At 40.8% G+C, this 17,448-nt stretch overlaps 1 protein-coding gene across 2 annotated transcripts in view; it reads left to right on the top strand.

The window, feature by feature from the left end:
* Positions 1 to 17,448, top strand: part of fibcd1b (fibrinogen C domain containing 1b) — a 143,195-nt gene that overhangs the window by 34,756 nt on the left and 90,991 nt on the right. Inside the window, exons 2-3 of one of the 2 annotated variants that reach the window (XM_072454576.1) lie at positions 9,136 to 9,219; positions 15,146 to 15,625. In XM_072454576.1, coding sequence (XP_072310677.1) covers positions 9,136 to 9,219; positions 15,146 to 15,625 — 564 coding nt within the window. The remainder of the gene's footprint in view (positions 1 to 9,135; positions 9,220 to 15,145; positions 15,626 to 17,448) is intronic. The other variant, XM_072454577.1, reaches the window with a different exon arrangement.

Raw genomic sequence — 17,448 nt, 5'->3', positions numbered from 1 at the left:
AATGTGTCTAATTCACCTATACACAAGCTGATATGCCTTGATCTGTACTTTAGTGCAAAGTGTCACTGTAAAAACTAACTACTCAACACTGCAACTCTTTCAATTAAATTGAACGTAACGCCCCAAAATACCACAGCAGTTGCCTCGTAGTGCGACAACTCTTGTGACTCTAAACTTGTGCCTGAGTATCTTGCTCTTCCTCCACCGTGCTCTTGTTCAGCTGGCTGTATGTCCTGTTAAATGATTAGTAAGCCCACAAGTGAATGTATGCAAAGCCTTCTCCACACCGCGGCTTAGCACACAGTGAGCTTATGTACACCTTGGTGAATTTGCTGTCACACAAGCACAAATGCATTCAGTGTGTGAATAAATCTGGGAAAAACACATTCAAACAAATACTTTTGTTTGAATGTTTTATTACTGGCTTGCATTGGTACATATCATATACCAAAAAAATACATGTACATTCTTTCATACTGTACGTCTCATGGTTGTGTTCAGTTTTAAAATGCATACGTGAGTCTATAAACTATGCTGCCTGATGGTTGGGTGGTTAAAGCGGTAGCACACATGCCAGGCTCCACGTGCAGCTGGCCACATGCCGGCTCCTCCAATTTACTGCATGTGCTCCCTTCTCTCTCATCCACATTTCACTCTCAGCTGTCCTGACTAAAAATCCTTAAAAAATAAAATAAAATAATGAGCACTTTGACATGGAGTTTGACACATTTTTCCCACAAAATTCCCTCCAAACATGTGATTTTGGAGTCCTCCACTGGGATGTACACACATTTTCCCACTCCTCGTCTGTCAGAACAAGGCTACCTTCACTTTCCCAGTTGTTTTTAATATATTCAGTAGAGTAGCTGTCCAGATTAATAATGCATCGATATCATTTGGATATTATTCCCTTTGAAAATTCTGATTTATAAGCCTTGATAAATATTTCAGTCAGAGGGTTATAATGTTCATTACTTTGTTTAATTCCTGGTTTATATTCTTTATTTGTAAATACCTATATAAGTCCTGTTTCTCCAAATCAAAGGATTCTTTTAACATTTCAAAGCTTTTAATTTGATTTTCTTTTGCTTGATAGAAAATCTTTATACTTTTTGTTATGCATACCTTAAATCTCTGATCTGACCTTTTAGATGCAAAACTTCATGCTGATTAGTTGAAGCGTCACAACAGCGGAAGAAATAGAAACATCTCAATTGTGTTGAATTCAGTGTTCAGAAAAGCATAGTCCGCTTTCTCACCCACACATTTACAAAGCGTCATTATGTGCATATTTTTGAAAAACAAAAAAGTCTGTTTTTTGCCAAAATAGGCCCAAGTATTGCCCCTCGGCCATATTTGTTTTTTGGTTTGTGTGGTTTTGACTTCCATCCCAAACCACAATGCTGCTCTGTGATAGGTTCTAGTCCTGCCTACGGGCACTAAACGCCCTGCTAGGATTCTCACAAATCGCAAGAATACATCTGGCTGACAAGGTTACTGTGCTGAAACGGTTTGTTCTGTTTGTAAGTTGTTCATCTTGTCTGCTAGAGGACGCTAGTTGCAACAGTAGTGTTAGATGTAGCCAGTAAGTGGCCAGAAGTAGAACTACTAACTTGCAATAAGTCAGTCAGACCATAATGTGTTTTGCCATCCACTAATTTCCAGCCCTTTGAGAGGCAATATGAGTTTTTATGTTAAATGTGAATGTTGTCAACTATATTTGAGTTTATTTATGCAAGTTCATAACGTTTTATAGACCCTAATTTAAGATGATTAAAATGTGATTTACAAAGGCTAATTTGAGTGCAAACTGCTGAACCCTTTTTGTGTCTGCATATTGTAATTTTTAGTGGGCATTTGCCTATTCTTACCACTTGCGTTCATCGTTAAAGTTTCACACTTTTTTGCTTTAAATCCTGGTCAAAAAGACCTGCCTCTTCCTTGGAGGACATTATGCAAGAGAGAGTTTAGCTGGCTGTGAATTAGGACACGGGGTCACGTTGGGTGCAACAGTACAATTCCATCAAATTAGGTATGAAGTTTCTGGTTTGGTCAAAAATAATAGAACATCAGTCATGTAACAAGGTATTTTATGTTCCATCCCATCGATTGTAACACCATTGATTGTTTCTGATAGTGTAATATAGTGGGCAGAAGAATTAGAAGGGGTGGGAGGGAGGGGGCACGAAATCACGAACACAGGCGTAATTGAGTAGCCTGCTTAAATACTGTGGAAGTGTGATCCTGCTCTCGAACTTAAGATAGCAAACTTATCTTCATATAATGCTGTGTACCCTAGCATTGTTGGGAATTGCCTTGTCTGGACTGAAGTTGGCTGAACATTGTATATTTCTGGAGCCACAATACCCTCAGTGTGCAAGCCCAGCGCAGGTTGAGCAGGGGCGGATTGAAGCGTATGAATGTTTTTTATTAATTTGCAGAATTTGTTATTGATGTGTCAATTGTATTGAATTCGCCCTAATTAATTTACCAATACTAAGATATTCTAGTCAAACACAACACACAAACACAAGAATTGCAAACACATGAAACAGAAGATAGTAGAAAAAGCTTCAGTTGTAGTCATCTGGAATCAGTTTGAAAAAATAGACGTTTCGACTCTCATCCAAGAGTCATTGTCAATAAAAGAATTTAGATCGAGAACTCCGATATTAATACTGTTCTGTGGTAAGACCCGCCCATTGGGAGGAGCCTTCCTGAAGTAGAAAGAGTTGTTTGTTTCAACAGAAACTCCCCCCTTGTATCTACCAAGCTAGCCTATTCAGAATTTTAATGGGCTATTAGAATCCTCTTTGTCTTTGTGAGATCCTGGCTCAACCACCCTGAGTACCTGATTAGCATCTAAATGTCCTTGTCCTGGTCCTCTACCTTTCCAGGGGTTCAGTAACCCATTATAAATAACAGGAAGATTAAACCTTAGCCCTCCATTTCTGTTTAAAAAAGGTCTTTCTTTACAGCTTTCTTCACTGCATTGGACCAATGCAGTGAAGAAAGCTGTAAAGAACGGTACATAGGTGAGACAAAACAGCCTCTACACAAGAGGCTTTATCAGCACAGAAGAAATACAAGTTCAGGACCTCAGAGCGCCGTGCATCTCCATCTTGAAGCCTCTAATCACTCGTTTGAAGACGGTGAGGTGAAGGTTTTAAGCAGGGAGAAAAGATGGTTTGAAAGAGGAGTCAAGGAAGCTATTTTTGTTAAAAAAGAAAGACCTTCTTTAAACAGAAATGGAGGGCTAAGGTTTAATCTTCCTGTTATTTATAATGGGTTACTGAACCCCTGGAAAGGTAGAGGACCAGGACAAGGACATTCGGATGCTAATCAGGTACTCAGGGTGGTTGAGCCAGGATCTCACAAAGACAAAGAGGATTCTAATAGCCCATTAAGATTCTGAATAGGCTAGCTCGGTAGATACAAGGGGGGAGTTTCTGTTGAAACAAACAAGTCTTTCTACTTCAGGAAGGCTCCTCCCAATGGGCGGGTCTTACCACAGAACAGTATTAATATCGGAGTTCTCGATCTAAATTCTTTTATTGACAATGACTCTTGGATGAGAGTCGAAACGTCTATTTTTTCAAACTGAGTCCAGATGACTACAACTGAAGCTTTTTCTACTATGGAACACACCTGGACGAATGAGGGATTACACCGACATGAAACAGAAGAAAATATAACCTGAATAACAAAAGGATTCATGCCGAAAACATGCAATTTTGTAATGATATATCGTGTATTTCAGGCCTCACCTACCAATAGCAGCTATAAACCCCTTCATAAAAGAAAAAAAAAGAAGAAAAAAACGAGGACAAAGATGTGTATGTTCCAAGATTTATAACATTTGGTCAGTTAGACTTAGAGTAGTTCTGTCTGTTGAGGGTAAAAATGGAGAATGTAATCTTTACACGGAGACAGTTGTTGTATATGGTCCATACTTAAAAAACAAGTATGATTTTAATTTGGAGAGGTGTCTTTAGAGACCGTTGCATCAGTAATTATAATTAAATCAGTCTTCGTCTTGCCCCTGTTACTTTCATGTCTCTTTGCGTGTCAGTGTAACTATGTGTCAGTATGCTGATAGAGAAAAGGGGGTTTAAAAGCTTGACCACTGGGTCAGATCAGAAGTTTTAGATCGACTCGAGGTGCGTGTAAGTAATAATACACAAAACAAATAACTTTAGTTTCATGACTGTGCCATATATTTGACAGTGCATTTGACAAACATCATAAAACACACTATTTGCAATATTTATAATCTGCAGATATTCTCTTCTATATACTGAAGTGCTTACAATCTATATTATCATAAATATTTCCAAATTTCAACAAGATGACAAAATAAGTAGTCCAGGGCAAAATATGCTCACAATAGGAATTACATTGCAAATCTCAGTGACTTGTTTGTGAAATGTCCATAAAAAGCAACTGAAAGTTTATGTAATGTCCGAAAACAGCGATTTGACCAGTTTGAGATTTGCAAGCTCAGAGGTGGTTTGTGTGGAAGTGGACTGCACACATCCCCTACCAGACCGCAGGAGGCTGATGTCGAAGATTTGTGTTAGTTCAGTATTCCAGTTCAGGTTCCAGGCGTGTTCTTAGCTCATCATCAGTCATTTTCTTTGCACCAAAACTAGGCACAACTGGCCTGCATTGAACAGACAGGACCATCAGTAACATTGTTACATATTAGCTAGCTACTTCTTCAATTCAAATTGAGTTACCTCTTTTAATCAATGCATCAAGTTACACTCAACAGTTTTCAAATAAACACCTTTATTTAAAGATGGATAAACATTTCAGTGTTATGACAGGTGATGAATAAATTGCTAACGCTAATATAGCACAACAACAAGAAGACAGACAAACAGACTCACCGAATTCCACTTTACATTCTGCGCACTAGAACCAAGCGTCAGCAACGGTTAGAAATGGGCCTCTACAACATGAATATGGACTTAGTTTAAAAAGACGCATCAAACAGAATCAAGTGTTTTCCTTGATGAGATTTACCTGCTTCAGCTGTCCTGTGGCCTCTCTCCCGACACACTGAAAGGAGAGACCAAGCCCCCAGGACCAAAGATGGGGGTCCATTCAAGTCAAATGCAGCTGCTCAGTGGCGCATGTCGCCAGGTAGCCTTTAGCGAGGAGTGAGCACGGGGCGAGGAGTGAGCACGGGGCGAGGAGTGAGCACGGGGCGAGGAGTGAGCACGGGGCGAGGGGTGAGCACGGAGCAAGGGGTGAGCACGGAGCGAGGAGTGAGCACGGGGCGAGGAGTGAGCACGGAGCAAGGGGTGAGCACGGAGCGAGGAGTGAGCACGGGGCGAGGGGTGAGCACGGGGCGAGGAGTGAGCACGGGGCGAGGGGTGAGCACGGGGCGAGGGGTGAGCACGGGGCGAGGAGTGAGCGAGGGGTGAGCACGGGGCGAGGGGTGAGCGAGGAGTGAGCGAGGGGCGAGCACGGGGCGAGGGGCGAGCACGGGGCGAGGGGTGAGCACAGGGCGAGGGGCGAGCACGGGGCGAGGAGTGAGCACGGGGCGAGGGGCGAGCACGGGGCGAGGAGCGAGCACGGGGCGAGGGGCGAGCACGGGGCGAGGGGTGAGCGAGGGGCGAGGGGCGAGCACGGGGCGAGGAGTGAGGACGGGGCGAGGGGCGAGCACGGGGCGAGGAGTGAGCACGGGGCGAGGGGCGAGCACGGGGCGAGGAGTGAGCACGGGGCGAGGAGTGAGCACGGGGCGAGGAGTGAGCACGGGGCGAGGGGCGAGCACGGGGCGAGGAGCGAGCACGGGGCGAGGAGTGAGCACGGGGCGAGGAGTGAGCACGGGGCGAGGAGTGAGCCAGCTGCCACTGCATCATCAAAATCTATCTATTGCCATGGCTTTATCAGTCAGTATTTTACTGTTAATATTCAGTGTTTTGTGGTGTATCGCAATGTAAAACCATAAACAAATGTCTAGTTTGCAAACTTTTTCACTGAATGATTCTTATTAAGTACATGAAATGTATTATCTTAAATTGATTAAATTACAGATTTTTTTTATCTGCCAAATCATTCTGCAACATGTCAAATGTATTCAGATGACATGTTTCTCTATCTACATACAAAACATGCTGAAAGTCATGATTAAGTCAGTATTTAGGCTACTTGGATGTGTAATACAGATGACACTGATGGACACAAAACGCAACATCAATAATTTTATACCTGGCAACACATTCCATTTCCTTGTTTTCCATAGCATTTCACACGTTCTTTGAATTTTTCAGGCAACACTTCTGAATAGTAGATCCATGGTGGTCATTAGTTTGATGATCTGTTCTGTTATTAAACCCATGGTTCCATAGTTTTACGCTGCAGCTCGTTCATGGCACTTCAGCGCGTCATGGCACCTGGAGCTGGGCTAGAGCGGCGCGCTAGAGGGTAGCCAAAGCTAACAGCTTAAAATGCATTTTAAAGACAACTGAAGAAGGGAGAAAAAGTGAATGACCCGAAAATAGGTAAAAATTGCCACTATATCAGACATTTCTGAAAGCTCTACATGTCATTTCAGCCAAACACGAGCAGTTTTTTTGTAACTGCGCTCTATGGAAAAAAAGCTTTCTGGGCCATGCAATTTCTTTGGCTGCAGTACCAATGGAGTGGCCACTGGGGGCGTTTGCGACATGCTGCAGCAAGCCACACCCTATCCAGATAATAGAGACACACAGGAAGCTCATATCGGCCGAAGCTAGAGCATGATTGGGCAGTGTGTCCGTAACGTGCTGTATGCGTGACCGGATGGTGCTTTCACGGACATGAATAGGGATTTGTAGTTTTATACTGTTCAAGTAATATTATGACGTGGGTGACATCGGTCGTCCTGTTTTCGATTCCCGCACAGACGTTTGTAAGAGACCCCTGCTCTGAGCCTGGTGGTGGGCTTGCTAGTTGCTAGTTTTCACGAGTCTAACAATCTGTCTGCTTAGATTGTTTGGCTTTCTAAATATTATTAATTAGGGGGGGGATTTGCAGTATAAATTGAGGTTTTTTGTGCAAAATTTGCAGAGAGACAGAGCAGTGCCCTGCGTCCTTCCGTAAGTTCAGTGTTTCGGCTTATCAAATCAGGTTCAGCCTTAAATCCAACTAATCAAAAGACCAAATATTCAGTTGGGGTGAACATTTTCCGCCTGTAAAAGGAGATTAGGACTAGATAAACAGCATGATGCATCATGTCCACAGTCAGACCACTGCCAAAGAGAAGCGACTCGCATATCTTTATGTGTGTACAGAAAGAAAAATGCCAATATGAGCATTAGCAGGCTGGGGATGAGAAAACCAAATCCCTGATACGTGCTGCTGCTGCTGTAATAGGGAGGCGTGTGAGGGATCGCTCTGTTTGATATGTGTATTGCTTCCCATGTGTTTGCTCCTGTGACAGATATGGCCTCCTATCGTTATGCCTTTCCTATCTCTAATGGTGTGTTGTTCCTTATGTGCAGCACATTAAAGGCCGGGCTATTTTTAATGGCAACCATTTAAAAAAAACAAAAACCATTTCCATTCAGTTGGCCATTGACAAGACTTACTAGTTTGTTTTATCACTCGGGGGTCTGAGTTTATTTAGTAATGCTATCTTCGTAGGTGCTCAGACAGCTGCAATGTTTTAGGCAGAACAGACATAGATTTCTATCGCTGACCCTAAGGCGCCTCATTAGGATTCCGAGCACCTCTGCGCTGCACTCTCCGGCTTTTCTTTGTGCTGTCTCCCACATTCAAAGAGAGAACCCTGATAGTGGTTATTAGTGAGTTTTCACACAAGAGAAGGCCTGATGTGTTGACAGAACAATTCTTCCTCTAGACATTAGCATTATTTTTAGGCTATTTTAAGGAAATATTGTTCTCTCTCTCTCTCTCTCTCTCTCTCTCTCTCTCTCTCTCTCTCTCTCTCTCTCTCTCTCTCTCTCTCTATTGAGTATTAGGTCACTAACCTTTTCCTATTTACTTCAACACAAGTATCAACAAAATGTATCATTTTGTTGCCCACAGTGACTAGACACATTTTTCTCTAACAGGTGGCATGCCAAAACATCTGTATAAAAAAGCATTCAGGCCATTGTAATTGTTAGTGTTGGGCGCTCTTCTTTCTTTAGCAGTTCCCATGTGCGTGTTTCTTTTATTCTGGTGTCATTGTCCCAGGCTAATTGACCAATTTCACTTCACAGGTAATTGTTGAGGTCATTGAGACATTTTCATAATTACACAGCTTTCATTTGCTCACAAGCCATAAGCATTCTCACACATATACTTATATATGTACCAATATATATAATTATAATATATATATATATTATATATATATATATATATATATATATATGCACATAAAAACACAATACAAAATTTATCGCTGATAAAAACACAAACACACACACACACACACACACACAGCTCTACTCTCCTCCTATTTTACTACTAAACAAACTATACCAAGTAAAGATTGTTTTCTAAGGGGGTTGCGTGTATGTATCAAGATTGTATTTATAGTTATTTATGCTTATTTGAGTAATCTTTATTCTCCTGCGGACAAGAAGCCATTGCTTCGTCATTCCTGGGCTTCACTGCTCTCCGTGTCACGTTCACTGCTCTTCACTTTTGTTTCATTTTCTTAAACAGTGACATGGAGGATTTGCTTAGCCATTTTGGCACAAATAAAAAAAGCAACGTAACATGACCCACTATATAGAAGACAAAACACTAAAGGTCATCTTTAAAGCAGAACTACGTCATTTTGAGGATAGAGCTCCGCCTGAAGCTCTCTTGTGTAAGAAAACAGACTCAAAAGCTTTGTTCTTCATCAAAATACAGTAAGACAGTATAATCACATACAGAAGCATTAAACATGGCCAAATATGATAGAGTTGCTTTTGAGTCGCAAATGTTGCAAGGCTGGTTCTGATGGAAAGCTGTCACAAGAATATGGGGCTGCACATTCGGCCGGTGGTCGTGATGTTCTCCCTGAAAGGTTTTGCTATTGTGGCTTTGTGCATGTGTCTGTGGCCATGCCATGTGCATGCATGTCTGATTGCACATGTGACTGAAACACACTCCAATACTGGTGCCCCTGTCTGTTTGTCCATGCAGAGTTTCTGTGAGTGTGTGCCCAGCTCTTCCCAGCTCAAACACCGCTGGTCAGGCTCTGAAACGGCCAGGGAAACACCGGCCAAGGTAAGGCCTGCTGTCCGCCTGTGATTTATCTGATAGAGAAATTAAGAGGGACTGGTTAGTAGATGCAATGAATATATATTGTAATATATTATCACTATTCACACTTATCACTCGTTCACTCTTATGCATGTAAACACAACTGCCATGCATAAGATAAACGCATGATCATATTTTGACTTGCATGTTGCATGGTAGATAAAATGGCGGCATCCAACACGCAATGGTTGGAGAAGATGTTAATTAGTTTTAAGGTATTTGTGTTTTGTACATTCAAGTTTTTTCACGAACATAGGCCCTTACGATACCTTGACAATTTGTGATTAAAGAGGGTTAAAATAAAAATATATTGAAAGGTCATGCAGTGGACAATGAGTTATGAATGGACAATCATTAACTTTGTAAATTATTTACTGGAAAATACTTCTGTGGTTACAAAAGTGCTATTTTTTGTATCTAAACTAAAGGCTAACCGAAATAAAAAAATAAGTAAATAACTGATAATTCAAAAATAAAATAGTTGATACATAAAATTAGGCTAATAACATGTTGATTGTAGTTGTATGCAGATTAATTCAAACTGAGGCGCTATTCATCATCTATTCAATTAATACAATTGTATGTAGATTTGCACATCATACATGGGTAACATATTGTCTGTGATTATCCATCAGTAACTCACTATATATTTCAGACTCGGGTCATTCTCTATAGCGATATAATTCGACCAGAACTATCGTGAAAATCGCCTATGGCAGAGCTTCTCAAATTGTGGGGCGCGCTCATTTGGCACAGGGCCGTGCCAAAGGGAGCGAGACTTTTGGGGAAATGTGCGCACATTACACATGACAGATGTGTTTTGAACAACAGAAAAATACGAGACAGCAGCGGAGGAGTGGGTCAGCCTGCCTCTGTGGCCCTCACACACGTCTCCCCCGGGTTTAGAACGAGTCACGGGCTTCTTTATGCGCAATATGCTCTCTGTCCCTCCTCTGTCTTTCTGTGCGCTTCTATCCCTCCTTTGTACTTCTGTGTCCCTCCACTCCTCTGTCTCTCCTCCATCCGAGCTTCTGACCTCTTTGCCTTCGTGCTCGTCCCCTCCCTCCCCTTTTCGAGTCTAACTTTAAAACCTGCTCCACTCCTGACTGCTCATTTGGCAATAAAGACATATCTAAAAAATATGAGACGAAAATGAATGTGCATTTGCTTCCTTTCTGATTCTACCCCATGTGGTTTTGTGTAAAATGTAAAACGTGAGTGCAGCAGTACGAGTCAGCACCACATGGAAAGTAGCTTGTGTGTGACATTGTGGACCTGCAGTGGTTAACTTGATCCAAAGTGACGAGAAGTAACGTGAGTGCGTCATGTCCTCGAAACACCTCTTTCACTGTAGTGAAGTACCAATTCTGTCCCACTGCACTGCTGTCTGCCCAGGAGAAGAGACCGAGGAAGAGGAGAGCACTCAGAGCCCAGAAGATCTGATTGCTCAAACCAAAGAAAGACCCAGTCTATGAATGACATTTTAAACTCTAATTATCACTGTTAATAATTAGAGTTTAATATACAATCGCTAATATGCAGTTATATATTTGCAACTTGTATTGTTTTATTTGACCATACTTTACAGTTTCTCCAGGCTGTGGGGGCGCATGGGTAAATATTTTATCTCCCAAGGGGGGTGCGCTAGAAAAGGTTTGAGACGCTCTGGCCTATTGCTTTACATTGTCTGCTTATATTATGTATATGTCAAACATTTTAACCTGTTATTATGGTTCCAACATAGAGCAACAAGAATTAAAGCAGAGGTGCCTGTACCTGTAGTTTTTCCTCATTCACTTTCCTCGACCTGAAACATACAATAGTCACACAGTAGACTTTGACTTGTTCCTCTGAAGGTTTTAGAAATACTCATTCCTATTGCAATCCTGTCCCTCCTTGATGTGGTGATGACAGTGTGAAGGATTACTGCATATTACACTTATCACCATCAAGCAGAAGAGATGGCGCAACCTCCTCTCAGAAGTATACAATATGCACACAGATGCAGAGAAGTAGATGGGATTAGGACATGTAGATTTCTTTGAACTAAAGCAATCAAGACTTTATCAGGAAAAGGCTGCGGGAATGTTTTGAAAGCAGTTATTTGAAGAATTCCAAGGTCATACAACTGAAACATTTTTGGATGTTGGACATTCATGTTCTGTTGGAATATCAGTGACATGTAGTTATAGTGTACAAAGTATAAGATGGTTGCATAACGTATACAGAGCCATGTGGATGTTTGTATCCTGAAAGTGGAGAGAGACAGCTTGCATAGCTCCTGCTGGTGTCCTGTTTATCTTATGAGCGAACAATGCTTCTGGTCCGAGTACTGTCTGCCAATGTTTCTATGTGGGTGGACAACTGATAATTTCCAGGGGGAAAGATCTCATTGCAAACCTCTGCTCTCCCATCCAACAATGAGGATTTCCCCCAATGGCCTCTCGAATGTGGCCTGGGCACTGAGAGGATTTGAAAGTCAGCCACTAATTACAAACTGGCTCCCTGCAGTGAGATTGAGAGACTAATTTACACAAATACTGTGCTAAGAGGCTACTTGTATCCCATGTGTTTTCACTGCACTAGACCCAGCATGCATTTGGCTAAATATATTCTATTGGTGCATTATACAGGTTGTTGTGATTTTTTTCTTGTCTTGTCATTACTGCCGATGATGTTACGTTTTTTTTGTTCCAGTTAGTTTCAGGTTGGTTGTCAGTATGAGGGCAAGATAACCCATAATGTTATTAGAATACAACTTTCAAGAAAGTTATTCAATGTACTGTGCACATTTTGTAAAGGTTCGTAAATCATAACATAAGTTAAACAATTTTACCAGAGCTGCCTCTTGACAGAATACAGCCTTCTTTATTAAATTGAAAATAAAATCTAATTGAAATATCTTGTGTATATCTCAGACATCTAAACTGTACATACACAAACACCTAGGACTGTGGCCATTTAATTATCTTGTACTGTACAGCTACAAGACCAAACTACTCCACACAGCCTTGCTTCTAAAGTCGGTACTCCCTCCTTTGTATAAATGTATATTTAAAAGTAAATAAATTAAGAATTAAGTATTGTGCTGTCAGACAATCCTTAAGCACTGTTCATATTTCTTCATTATAAAAGCTAAATATATTGATACTCAACTCAAAATGTCAAGAAAACCATTGAAGCAACTGTAAATAACTAGGGCCAATTGCAGCAGGTGCACGGAAGGGAAATGATTGCTGTCATGTTCTTAAAATATTAAATAGTTTGAGACGTTGCCTGATATTGCCTCAAGATTTTTTTCTTATGTGTTGTTATTTGATTGTTGAAATGTATTGTTAACAGAATAAATGTTATGGGACAATACTGACATTTAGGACAGTCAAAACACGTCAATATAAGTGCGTTGGCATTTTTGAGAAACTCCACTCAGCTTCTTGGATAAGCTTATGAACCAAAACACAGTAACCATCACAAGTCAAAGTGTCCTAAAACATTTGTATATGCATTAGTTTAATCTCTGTTTTATAACCCATAATATTTCAGAAGTAATGCTTGGGGAAAAGCTCAACATGCATAAAGAACACAGTCAGCTGCTTATTTTCTTGCTCAAATGGTTTATCCTTATGTTACTCTAACAATTTTAAACTTACAATAGGTGGTGAAAGCTTTATAGACCAGAGAAACTAAGTGAGAACTGACTGGGTGATATAGATACAAATACATCTGTTGCAGTAGTGGAGCAAAGCCAGAAAATAATTGGTTGACAAATATACCACATATTGATGAAAGAACATTTTACTGGGACAAAGTGGTCATTTTGGCACATGAAGCATTTGGTTAATAATAATACAAAAGAAAACATTTACAGAATACATGTAATCGTTTGTCCGACCATTTGATCTAATCTGCCTGTATCTTCATTTCATTTTGTTGACTAATATGGACCAACTGTCCAAACATTGAATGCTATTAATATTTTAAGAATATAGATAGTACTTCCACATTTGTATCATGCCGTAAACACACTGTAAAGTCCACATTTAGAATGCTGGGCGGCACTTCTTCCAACACTAAAAGCTGTAGATGCGCAATTGATTTGCACACATCAAGGGAACTGTAATGCGCCTTTAAAAGCACACCATGATATGTGTATTACTGTGGACCAGTGTGCTTTCCATTAACTTATTGATAAGGTGACTCATTTACTTTTCCATGAAAACATAATAATACCTGCCCACATATCAACATAAAACCGACTCTTTAGAAATGAGTGTAGAAGAAAAAAAGCAAAGCTTTTTTGTTTTCTTCGTCAGCAAATGTCTGAACTGCACTGAAACTGCTGGATCTTTGGGATCTTTTTAGAAGTGTATTTCTGAAAATAATTACTGTTCAAGTTGCACATTATTGGGTTACCGTACTTTGCGCACAAAAAGGTGCACCGGATTATTAAGCGCACCATCAGCTATCTGTGTACCATGTGTACTGGTCCATACATAAAGCGCACCGGATGATAAAGCGCAAAAGATAAACAAAACAGACGGATAAGTCAGAGTCAGTTGAGCTTTATTAAACGCGTTCTCATTCAGATCAACATTGTTCAACATCAAAACACACTCTCCTATTGCTAACAGACACGTTAGCATATCCAAATCAATTCTCAGTCAAGATCACTTGTAAACACATAAAGTACAAACACAGAACACACTCTGCTACCGCTAAAAGACAGTTAGCATATTCACAACAACTCCCAGCCTCGCTCAGTTGCAACACGTAAAATACAACACAATACACTCACTTTTTCAGTTCATTCCTCGTCATCAAATCCTTCAAATGCGCCGAAGTACATCCCGCATAGCTATGACCAGACGTCCTGATTTACCTGGGACAGCCCCGATATTTTACGTCCCGATTTAATGTCTGCTGGGGCGCATAATGGTAAAAGCAGCCAAAGCGCCGATAGTGCTCCGTGCTAAAATCTCTTTGGTCATGTGATCCTGCATCTTGGACCCACGAGGCAGTTCAGTGATGATTCCGGCCTTTTGATCCTACAGTTGACTGATAATTTAACCCGTAAGCGCATTTCTTGCGATAATATAACAGATCCAATGGTCTCTTGGCAGGAGCCATCTTGGGCCAAGTTTCTTAGGGTCTTTTATTTACCGGTAGGTGTCTGCGTTGTGCCTAACTGAAAATGTTGTTTACGTTTTGGCAAAGAGTCGCATGCGCCGCGTGCAGGTAGACTACTGTTCCCAGAATGCTTTGCACACGTGTTGTTGGGACTTCCGGTTCTGGAGTACTGTAACTCTAGTCGTGCATCGGCGTCTCGTGTCCCAAATCTTATACCACACAAAATATCTTCGCGGTCAGTAAGCACAACCAGAAATAAACCATATATTAAGCGCACCGGACTATTAAGCGCACGGACGGCTTTTGAGGACGTTAAAGACTTTTACGTGCACTTTATAGTGCGGAAAATACGGTAATTAAACTGTTACAATTGTTTTATTTATTTAGTTGCCACCAATGTTCAACTTGACTTGAATGTTTTGAATTACAACACAATATGCAGTGTCAGATGCAACATACTTCACTGTATATTATGAAAATAATTACAATCCTTGGAATGGACCACAAATGTATCTTACACTACAGGAATTTGAGCAAGCAGTTCAATGAGTTTGGCAATAGTCAAATAAGATAAGATAACAACAAGATGGCTGGAACATCTCCAAAATATGCTCAATCTTGTTATGCATTATGTTGTGTGGTATGCATCAGTTTGTACTGTAACACGTCATTTCAAGTTTTCAGTTTCATTGTAGGTAATATATAATTTCATCAAGCTCCTAACACATTTCTCTCCCTTGTTTCCCCTTTCTCTCTCCCACAGCGGATGAGCTGCAGTTACCTGCTCTGCACCATCCTGCTGTTTGTGGCCGTGCTGCTGGCTGTCACCGTCACAGGTACGATTCTTTTCATGAACCACTACCAGGCCCCGCCCATGTCCGATGGCATGCCACATATCTCCACTAATCAGGAGGAGGGAAATGCTCTGGTCACTATCGAGAGAGGCGACGGCTCACGCATCAACATCTTCATTGACCCCAACTGCCCCGACTACAACAGTAACTTTTTGCGTCTGGAGGGGGTGCAGACCTCCCTGCTTCACTCGCTGACGGACCACGACTCGGACCTGAAGTCAGTCAAGGGCCAGGACAGGGCTCTGCTCGTCAGCCTGGCGGAGGAGGTGGCCAAGCTGTCGGCACACGCAGGGCAGCTAAAAATGGATTATGAGTCTCTAAGGAGGGGACAGAGCAGCCTGGGACAGGACATCAGCACTCTGCAGACAGAGCAGGGGCGGCTCATACAGGTGAGTGCTGTGTATAAATAGTGCAGTGTATAAATAGTCAACACCACATCATGAAACACTACAAAGCTGGAAGAACTGCAGATTGTTTTTTGAAGTTGAAGTTCAGAGAGCGGCAATGTACATAAGATACATAGGGATTTACTCACAGGAAAAATATAATAACACAGATTACCTTTAAACTTTTTATGTGGTATTTCTATTGATTAATTGGATAATTATTTTAAATGCTTTCTGGTGAAATTGAAAATTGTTTTTTTTTTAGATTTGGTTAATGATATTATGATTGATATTGAATTGTATAACTGTTTTTAAGGAGGTATTGCTGTTGATGATTTATGAAATGTATAATTGTATTTTAGGTGAGCCTTTTATTAATGATGAAATAGGATTTATTATTTCATTTGGGGATAATTGCTTTAGATTGGTTGTTTATCTATATAGTGTATATGCATGGAGGGGATGCTGTAAATGTCCCCTGTCTAGTAACAATCAGTACAACTGTGACCCAGAAGGGAGAGAGCAGCTTGAAATATGCTGAAATCATATATTCATATTCATATTTATCTTATCTTAACTCGGGTAGTCCCGGGGCAAACAGCAGAGATCCAGATTAGAGAGAATTACAGAAAATTACTTTCAGATGCACGTTGAAACATCTTGATTTTGAAAGCATTGTCCAGATGTTTTAGGATGATGGGGGAAACCGGAGGGTCCGTAGGAAATCCACCATGTCATGGGAGAAACATGCAAACTCCAGCAAACCCAGAACCTTCTTGCTGTGAGACGAAAGAGCAAGCAACTCAGCTGAACAATAAGGAAAGCACAAGAGTTCAGCAAGCAAAGCTAAATTGTGAAGGCTAGGATACTCCTTCAGAGCAACTCCAAAACTGTAACTCCAACTGTGTTTCTGATGGAGAAGTCAGCATCTATCTTTGGTCTCAAACAGGGCTTCCCAAACTTTAATAACAATAACAAATGAATACATTAAATGTGATTTCCGGATTATATTTTTTTTTAGATTCTGTCTTTCACAGTGGAAATTCACCTCCAAGGAAAATTTCAGACCCTGCTTTAATTTATAAGTGGGAGAACTTGCAAAATCACAGGGTGTTCAAATACTTACTTTCCTCACTGTATATTGACCTTTTTATTCAAAATATGTATTGCTGTTTGCTTTTACTTTGATGTTCACTATGTTAACCTAGGCTCCATACAGATTTACAGCTTATAATCATCTCGAGTGGTCCCGGACCCCCACTTTGGGAACCACAGGTCTGTAGGAAAAGAACAGTAGTGAAATGGCAACAGATGATGACCCAACCCTCCAGAAAAAATCAAGAGTTCAAGCTAAACTTTATGCCGAAATAAACTGCTGTATTTTTTGGTATGTCTATGTACTAAGATTGTTCTTATTCAATTCAGTACAAATCCTTACAGTAACTTAATCCAGTGGAGTAGACATGTGTTAGAGCCAATGTCATGTCGGAGAGTACTGTACTGACTAGATTCTGGAACAACTATCAATACATATCGATTGTGAAACCAGCTTAAGATGTGTGACTCTTCACTGGACAGAGGCTACTCCTGTGACAGGTGTAATTTATCCTCTTCCTTTAACTGAAACACTTTTTAGCCAACCTGCCCATGCACTCACTCCACTCAGTACACATAATACATATCAATCATTACATTACATATATAAGAAAATCTGAGCACCATAATCCTGAAAGATAACAACAATCCTGCACCTTATGCCAAATAACACCGGTCTCACTTTGTGTGCAGTGCTGCTCTACTGCATTTTCATAGAAATGTATATGTGC

Source organism: Eucyclogobius newberryi, unplaced genomic scaffold, assembly GCF_026437365.1.
Source record: "Eucyclogobius newberryi isolate DKJ021-1_F unplaced genomic scaffold, fEucNew1.0.hap1 SCAF_2, whole genome shotgun sequence".
In the NCBI taxonomy this organism is placed as follows: domain Eukaryota; kingdom Metazoa; phylum Chordata; class Actinopteri; order Gobiiformes; family Gobiidae; genus Eucyclogobius; species Eucyclogobius newberryi.
The sequence above is the reverse complement of the archived record's forward strand: the minus strand, read 5'-3'. Positions and strand labels throughout refer to the sequence as shown.